The sequence below is a fragment of the Exophiala aquamarina genome, assembly GCF_000709125.1.
Source record: "Exophiala aquamarina CBS 119918 chromosome Unknown aczIA-supercont1.3, whole genome shotgun sequence".
Taxonomy (NCBI): Eukaryota; Fungi; Ascomycota; class Eurotiomycetes; order Chaetothyriales; family Herpotrichiellaceae; genus Exophiala; species Exophiala aquamarina.
Window position 1 is genome coordinate 4,270,423 of NW_013550585.1, and position 9,209 is coordinate 4,279,631.

At 51.5% G+C, this 9,209-nt stretch overlaps 2 protein-coding genes across 2 annotated transcripts; both read left to right on the forward strand.

Annotated features, from left to right (window-relative positions):
* Positions 1–297: 297 nt before the first annotated feature.
* Positions 298–2,961, forward strand: A1O9_05083 (STE/STE20/PAKA protein kinase; the record flags this gene model as incomplete). Its single annotated transcript, XM_013407369.1, has 3 exons — positions 298–1,080; positions 1,135–2,451; positions 2,503–2,961. The coding sequence occupies 3 exons, from the start codon at positions 298–300 to the stop codon at positions 2,959–2,961; spliced, it is 2,559 nt and encodes an 852-aa protein (XP_013262823.1).
* A 1,065-nt stretch (positions 2,962–4,026) lies between these two features.
* Positions 4,027–6,191, forward strand: A1O9_05084 (signal transducing adaptor molecule; the record flags this gene model as incomplete). The annotated part of the gene is made up of 5 exons (XM_013407370.1): positions 4,027–4,066; positions 4,120–4,379; positions 4,428–4,548; positions 4,602–5,213; positions 5,269–6,191. The coding sequence occupies 5 exons, from the start codon at positions 4,027–4,029 to the stop codon at positions 6,189–6,191; spliced, it is 1,956 nt and encodes a 651-aa protein (XP_013262824.1).
* Positions 6,192–9,209: the final 3,018 nt, after the last annotated feature.

The window sequence follows — 9,209 nt, forward strand, 5'->3', positions numbered from 1 at the left end:
GCAGTGGGAAGGCAAGAGCCCCTCGGCCCTTGGCCTTGCGCTTTTACGGAGTGCTACCAGTACCACCCTCACACAACCTCCACCTGGCACCGGCACACTCGCACCTGCACTTTGCACTTGGACCGTGCAGCGACTGCTACTAACTAAGCCCAACCCACTCCCACTAACAGTGACTGGCACCGCCCTCCCGTGCCTGCCCTGCTGCCCTGCTGCCCTCCCTGCCTGCCAACTCCAGATACACTGGCACCGATCGATCTACCACCATCATCCCCCCCGACACCTGCCAGCTTGATGATTATGGACTCAGATATCCATACTACAGCAACAGGAACCAAACGTCGTCGAGCCACTTTAACCAAGAATCCTCCTCCCTCTGCATATCCTTCATCCTCCCACAGTGTTCTTCGCAAACCCCAGTCTCAAAGCACCCTCCAACGAGCCCCGTCAGCTCCGTCACCATACCCTCGAAACAACGACGTCGCCGCCCACCCTGCCCGCGACCCTCACCAGAGAACTCACTCCAGCGCGTTCGCTTCGTCCTCTTCTTCTCTCGAGCACATCAGTGCAGCACATTCTCCCGTCATCCCCTCCGCTGACTACTTTCCATCCACCTTTCACGGCTACCGCAGCCCACAACCTCTGCCCATCACTCTACAAACCTCAGATGATCCTCACAAGGACTTGATCGGTGCGCCATTTGACGCTTCAGGTCTTCTTCTGTCCTTCCAGACCGCTGTATCACAGGATGAGCAGCGACAACTACCGGCACCATTAACTCAGAACAACATCATTTCTGATTTACGATACCATCCACTGCGCAACTCGCAGACCATTGGTCCTGGAGGCATCACCATGATGGAAGTCACCCCTCCCAAGTCGGAAAATGGCATCCTCAGCCCCAAGCGTTTCTCTGGTGAGACTCAGCCCTCAAAGCCTCCTGGCCCCTTGAGGAAGAAGAGTGGCTTTTCAAGCTTCGTCAACAACATGCTCGGCTCTCCTCGAACCATCAAAATCTCCGCCCCAGAGAACCCCATGCATATGATCCATGTAGGCTATGACAATCAGACCGGGCAGTTTACGGTAAGTCTTCCTTCGCCGTTGCGTCTTCACTTCGCTTTCCTAACCTTCCTTCAGGGACTCCCCGCGGACTGGCAGAGAATTCTATCAGACAGCGGCATCTCCAAAAATGAGCAGGAACAGAATCCCCAGATGATGGTCAACATCGTCGAAACCTACAAGAGCAATTTCGGTGGCCAAGACGATGGTATCTGGCAAAAGTTCGACCATGCAAAGCTTTCTGATTCACCTCAGAGTAGCAATGGAAGTTATCAGAGCCCCGGCACGCCTAACAACGGAAGCAGTTCAAACGCACATTCCCCCATTACTGGTGTTATATCTCCTCCCGCCAGTCCACGATTCCCTCAGAACCACGAAGGGAGCTTTGAGAATCCGAGAGCGCCACCTCCCATCCCAAACAAACCTCCTGCTAGTGCCATGATCAGGCCCGCGCAGACCCAGACGGTCCTCATGATGCCACAACGCCCTGCACCCAAACCTCCTGTACAGAATGTTCGCGATATGGCCCCCAACCGGCCCGCACCACCCCCTCCTCTCTCGCGAGACCTACCACTGCGCCCTAGTTTAGAGCAGTCAACACCACAACTCACCACCGTCCCTCCACAACCAGCAGCAGTCTCTCCTATTCCGACTCAGGATGAATCACGAAGCCGCTCAAATTCAAAAAGCCCTGCAACAGCTTCAGCACCCGCGCCCCCTCGTACACAACCAGCCATTCAGTCACCCGGTCAGTATCAGCAACAACAGGAACATGCCATGGCACTGGCCCAGCAAGCCATCCAAAGCAAGCAACTTGACCGCAGCCGAAGTCAACGACAGATCGAACAGGGCGCACCCGAAGTCCCTCCCAAAGTTGTGCCTGAGATGATGCAGGTTACGCCTCATGTGCCACCACTTCAATATGGAGGTGCAACAGATCCGGCAATTATCCAGGCCCAGCAGCAATTGACCAAAGTAGGACCGGTCCCAGGACCACGACCTCGTGCCAAGCGTCAACAGAGCAACATTATTGATGTAACCGCTCGGCTAAAGGCAATTTGCAGTCCAGGAGATCCAACGCTAAAATATTCAAACCTCAGCAAGATTGGCCAAGGTGCATCTGGTGGCGTTTTCACTGCATTTGAGAGTGGCAGCAAGAGATGCGTGGCGATCAAACAGATGAATCTGGAACAGCAGCCAAAGAAGGATCTGATCATCAATGAGATCATTGTGATGAAGGATAGCAAGCACAAGAACATTGTCAATTTCATAGACAGTTATTTGCATGATGGAGATCTTTGGGTCGTGATGGAATATATGCAAGGTGGCAGCCTTACTGATGTGGTCACTTTCAACGTCATGAGCGAAGGTCAAATTGCTGCAGTGTGCAGAGAAGTGAGTATCTCAGCCGATTGCGGTGAGATGAGTACTGACTTGGTGTCTTAGACATTGTACGGTTTACAGCATCTCCATTCCAAGAACGTCATCCATCGCGATATCAAATCCGACAACATCCTCTTATCGGAACGAGGCGACATCAAGTTGACCGATTTTGGCTTCTGCGCACAAATCAATGACTCGCAAAACAAGCGTACTACTATGGTGGGCACACCGTATTGGATGGCACCAGAAGTGGTGACACGCAAAGAATACGGCCGCAAAGTTGATATCTGGAGTTTGGGTATCATGGCGATTGAGATGATAGAAGGAGAGCCGCCATACTTGACAGAGTCACCGTTGCGAGCTCTATACTTGATTGCCAAATACGGAACCCCGCGTATAAAGGACGAAGCGGCCTTGTCTGGCGTCTTCCGGGACTTCTTGCATTTCGCTCTGAAAGTGGAACCGGAGAAACGAGCAAGTGCTCATGATCTTCTTCATGTAAGTCTTTCATCGTTGCAATAGCTGCCATGCGCTGATCACGTACCTAGCACGATTTTATGAGGTGTTGCGCACCACTTCCCAGTCTCGCACCTCTTGTGCAATCTGCAAGAGAGAGCAGGGCTGCAGAAAAGGCCACTAGAGGCAACTAACCCCTGCCCTCTTTCGACCATTAATCTGTAACAATAATTTTGCTTTGACAGATCACTTTTGGCCAGACTCAGAGAGCTGGTACGATCAAAGCCATTGTTTACTAGTCGACTTCTCGGTCATCGATATGAGCACGGCAATACACAACTAGATTGCTCTAGGCCATACAAGGACACAGCGTCGACATTGCCTTCCAACCGTTACAATAGATCTCTGAAGGGACGGATCTATTTTTCATCTGATGCCCTGGGAAGAGATATGTGGTACGCGCTTAACAACAATTTTCATGACCTTCTGCAATGCGATGATGATGACACGAACAGGCGCAAGGGGAATTCGGTTCGATATGAGCGACGAGAGTCTCAAAGTTACATCTAGTGCAAGGAAGCACAGGAGTTCCGAGATAGGTTTTCCATGTCCTGAAGGGCCAGAAATTATGAGCCTCCATGTGTAGAGGCTGAGCAAGAGCAAAGCACACCTTTACCACCGAGCTTTCGAATACCAAATGGTGCTGTTTCCAGGCCTATTACGCAATACAACAAAGTTGCTAAAACCCAAAGATTCCCCAATGCCTGGCAGTCGTCACCAGTGACAATGCTACCCCTTGTACTCGTAGTACTTCTGGTTCTTCGAACCACCTATTCGTGAATCGTAGTCCTCACGGCTGTCACGTGCCTGATGTGGCTGTGCCGTGAGCTCAAAGTGGCGCATGGTGGAGCCTGAGGAAGGCCCGCCACTCTCTTTCGTCACCAGCGCCCGTTATTAGGCTGCGCTTCATTGCGGCTGTCCCAGTCTCCAAGATTCAGACGAGGTTTGGTGCCTTTGGTGCTGTTCGCATAACCATACACATCATCGAGGTCTTGTCCGAATGCTTTGATAGCCATTCCTATATCATCCTGTTCTGCTGTAATCGATCTACTCTTCAACAACATACCGGTCATGTTTCGGGCCCAACAGAACATCTTTGACGATGCCGTCGGTAAGCAGATTGGATAAGAGCCTGACTGTGCCCTGTATTGACCATCCTCCTAGCCAAAGCGACTGACGAGAACCTCACGTCCGAGAACTGGGAATACATCCTTGACGTGTGTGACAAAGTCAGCTCCAGCGACACCGGGAGCAAGGATGTCGTCGCTGCCATGATCAAACGGCTCGCACATCGCAATGCCAACGTTCAGCTTTACACTCTCGAGCTGGGAAACGCCCTGTCACAGAACTGCGGCGTTGCCATGCACAGAGAATTGGCTTCCAGAAGTTTCACGGACGCTCTTCTACGACTAGCAAACGACAGAGTAGGCACATTCAGAGAGCACTCGCACCAACTCACTGACACTTTACAGAATACTCATCAGCAAGTCAAGTCGAAGATCTTGGAGCGGATGGAAGAATGGACAAAGATGTTCGCGTCTAACACCGAACTCGGCATAATGGAGCAAGCATATCAAAGATTGAAAGCACAGAGTGCGCCCACCAACTGTGCACCACTTGTCGACAAGAAACTGACGCAGCTTTAGATCCCAACCTGCAGCCTCCCCAGGCTCCCGTAAAGAAACAAATCACGGACTATGACAGGCAGAAAGAAGAGGAAGAGCTGCAAATGGCCCTGCGACTGTCCATCCAAGACAAAGCCGCCCCCTCGAGTAGTCAACAACCTGGTGCTGCAGAGCTCTCAGCCCAATCGACCTCAGGCACCCCTTCGGGTGGCTCACATCCGATATCGTCGGGTACGACAGCCGCTACAGTTTCCAGAGTCCGAGCACTCTTTGATTTCCAGCCTTCTGAACCTGGTGAGCTACAGTTCCGGAAAGGCGATGTGATCGCAGTGCTGGAGTCGGTGTACAAGGATTGGTGGAAGGGGTCTCTTCGTGGCCAAACAGGCATCTTTCCCCTCAATTATGTTGAAAAACTACAAGACCCAACCCCAGACGAACTACAAAGAGAGGCACAAACAGAAGCCGAGGTCTTTGGTCAAATCAAGAATGTCGAAAAATTACTGGCTTTACTGTCCACCAGCACTGGTGACACAAATGTCCGGGACAACGAGGAGATTACCGAGCTCTACCACAGTACCTTGGCTATTCGCCCTAAACTTATTGAGCTGATCGGCAAATATACGCAGAAGAAAGGTTTGAACGTCCCGCTCTGTCAAATAGATATGCTGCATGCTGACACGTACTACAGATGATTTCCAGCAACTCAACGAGAAATTCATCAAAGCTCGACGGGACTACGAGGCACTTTTGGAGACATCTATGGCACAATCAGCACATGCATATGCCAGACCTAGTCCTGCAGCATATGGATATGGCGCAAGTGCAGCTGGGTCAGGCTATCCGCCCCAGAGATACTACACTCCAGGTAAATATGGAACCGCCTTGATCTGTCAACATTACTCTGAACAACAAGTTTTAGATGGACAACCACCGAACAATGCTGTACCATATAATCAACCTCAGCACCAGCCAGGATTTCAACCACCATATCCAATAGCCTCGCCCCCCCCTCAAAGCCATACTCCATCCAACCAGTATCCTCCTCCTAACCTCCATGCTGCCCGTCGGCAGTCACAGCCAGATTCATATGCCCCTTACCCTCCGCCAGAGATGAATACATCCTACGGTCCACCTCCAACACAACAAGATGGCTCTCGCCCAGGCCATCAACCTTATCCAAGTGTTCAACCTCCAAACGTCCAACAGCTACAGCAAGACGATGTCAAGGATTATTCGCCCTCCAACTATTCGACTGAGGATCTTCCTGCCCTTCACCAACAGCAAGCACCTCTACAATCACAGCCAGGAATTCCTCCGCCATTTGCGGGAGCTCCACCCCACCAACCAAATACACCAGCATATCCACCACCGTCCGCGCCTGGTGGCCCAGGAGGAGCACCGTATGATTATCAAGCACCTCCATCTCACGGCCCTCCACCAGTCCCGACGGCTGGCCCACCCACAACTCAGGGAGACCGGCCAATTACGCCACTTCCTCAGAGCTCGGCTTATCCGGTATTCTCGGCCGCATCCACCAGTCCTCAGTACCAGGCTTATAATGCAAGACCTGCGAGCGTCACTGGTGGCCCAGGTGCGGGTTATTACAGATAGCGCAGATAACAAACATAATCAAAGCTTTACAGATGGAGACCAGATGGTGAAAAACTGTCGCTCAGTCACACCGCCGCGCCATCTCCATGTGGCAAGGCCGAGATCCTGTTCTAGCGAGTATATCGGTAATAACAATTGGTAGATTCCGAGAGATGCAAGTCTCCAACAGCCGCATTACGGACCTACCAGGCGGATAGTATACCCTGTATGCAGATCATTCTTTGTCTGCCTCCAGCACACACTCGCAACTAGCCACTGGGAAGCCTGGACTTGCTGACATGTGCTCGATATATTAAATTGCTAGCAAACATGAGCAAACTCATCTAGGACACCAATCAGAAGACAACAACTCTCCGTTGGCAGTTGGAGGTTGAAAGGGGGTGCGGCCGCGATATCTCGTGCCCAACACCCCAAATACAATGATACTGCAAAGCCCTTCATTTAACCTGTATCATCTCCCTACCTCTCCTCCCTCCTTCTCATTGATTCAAATTCACACTTTTTCTGTCATAGCAACAAGACGGTACCTTGGGTCTCTAGGCAACGGCTTCTTGGTTGATGTCCAAGGCGTTCAGTTTCGTGCTTCAACAAGTGGAAGACATCTTCACGCGCCCTCTAGACAATAATCGACAGTGAAGTCTTGTCCTTCATCAGTTCACAACCGGAGCGAGCGGGAAACAGTTCGAAAACTGAGCCGGTCTTATGTCATTCTAGCGGATCTCTACGGTGAACAAACATACCAACTTCATTCGGAAGTATTGAGACCCTTTCGCACCTGACAGCCTTGTCATCACGTGTTGGTCCAAGTCACGATTCAACATAATAACGCACCTTCAACACGATGGCAAGCTCTGCTATTCCTTCCAGTGATGACCAGTTGACGCACCTACAATGATGAATCCAAACAATGCCCGCGAGTCTATTCAAGAGGTTGCTCAGCAGGCTGGAGCTGCGAGTACTCACAGAGGTGTTCCTTCTGCCACTCCAAGCGGTCCTCTTGACTTCTCGGCTCCCCCGACTTCTCCTGCTGCCGATGCCACTGCCTCTCCCACCGCTGCTAAGGCTGCTGCTGCTGTTTATTATGACTCTGACGGCGATGACAACAAACCAGGAGGGCCAGATCCCTGGGACGTAGATGGAGGTTACGGAACGCTCATCAAATCTCAGAGTGACTGCGGCGAACTCTATCTTTGCATCGACGACACAACCCCCCCTCGTCGCCTCTGGGGCAGCTTCGTCCAGGGCAGCCTCAATGGGGTGCTTCGAGCATTAGACATCGCGGGAATCGAGGACGGGAGAGCATCAACTTCACATGGCGCTCCATCGACCTGAAATCCAAGCTCCTCAAATACGGCGACACCAGCACTGGAAACTTGCGTGGCGTCTGGTGGTCTGAAGAGTGGCCTCATGGAAGCATCGTGGGCGAATTTTCCGGCTTTGATCAAAGAGGGCGAGACCCTCATGTTCTAGGCTATCTTCGGCAGTGAATTTGAAGATGACCGCACTGTCACTGGTTATGCTCTTGCCTGGAACGACCTGGACCCCAGCGCAGATGATTCTGAGTGAATTTCCATGGTGGATATGCATAGGTGTGAGTGTAATCGGTGGATGCCCTGGATGGATGGATGGATGGCCGGATGGAATCGTCAGTACTGTGGTGTCTCTCCTTCTCCTTCTTCGTTCCATCTTCTTCCCTGCTATTCGGCCAGAGTACGCCCCGTGGCAATGAGCCACTTGATGCCTAGTTAGCATGAAAGTCGAAAATCGATCCAATTCACTTCTAGTTCCTAAGTATAGAGGACCTCACGGGCGTCCGCCGGGCTGCCAATCAGCTATAGATATCCTAGTGCTACTGCCATGTAAAGCAACGGCCCTAGTTGTAGATGCATGGCGTGTTATTAGCAGCGTGATTTTCTCTGCATTTCACAACCAACGCCGTATACTCTCTGCTAGCGAAGACGCCCGCCCGCCGTTTGAATGCGCGATAAATGTGTCTGTATGTACGAGCTAGCTACGTACCTAGGTTTAATTGACTAGGTCGATTTAACTAGGTCGGCTCGCGGCACCGTCTCTTACTATCGAGTTGTGATATCCAACGACTGATGATGTGAAGAGAGTCTGCCCCCGTCGATCATTCATTGTTTCGAATCCGCCGCCCCTCGTAGCATTAAATTCCACGGCGCCGAGCACCTGCTACATATTCTCTCCCCCCCATTCGCAGCCCAGGGCCACAAGGCGTTGTTCTCTCTCTTGCTATCCCATCTACTAGTCCTGGGCACGGTCCGGAAGATGTTAGTACTCGTACGTATGTAAGTAGTTCGGTGCCCAGCTTGCATTTCAGGAGCCAATCAGTGGTAAGCTTGGAGCTAGGAAGGGAGGCCCGAAGACTACAGAACTCGCGGGTGGCAGCAGTCAGGGCTACTGAGTCGACACGACATGGTCGGGTTCTTCGTATACATTCATCCGTTGGTACGAGGTACGAGGAGGCCGAAGAACGATTCCGCGTAGGTCAGCTCAGTTCATGCCTAGTAGCGAGGCAAACGTCACGAGGCATGGTTGGTCAGTAGATACGCCGTACCGTATGTACACTGTGTAGCAGAGAAACTTGATCTTTTCATTGATCTCGGTCTAACTTTGTATATTGTGGCAGCAAAACTGAGGCCACTCCACCCAAACCGACGATAACTCACACTCTGTAGGATATATAGACAAGAGCCCTTTCCTTCCTTGGTGGGGGAAACATGATGCCAAGTTCGATAAATCAGGGTTGCGTGTGTTTGTTCTGGGTAGTAACAGATGTCTATAGTGTTGGATCTGTGAAAAATCAGACGATCTGCGCTGGGCAAGGAAAATGTGGATTGGTTGCGAGGCTCTGCGCAAGATGACGATTGGCGGCTGGTCTCGAGGTGTACATTGTAACACCGAGACACTGATATTGCTCCGTGCCCTTGCAAGAGGACAACAAACTCCAAAATGAATACCCAAGCATGAAATCCTGTTTGAAGGCTTTCCCCACAT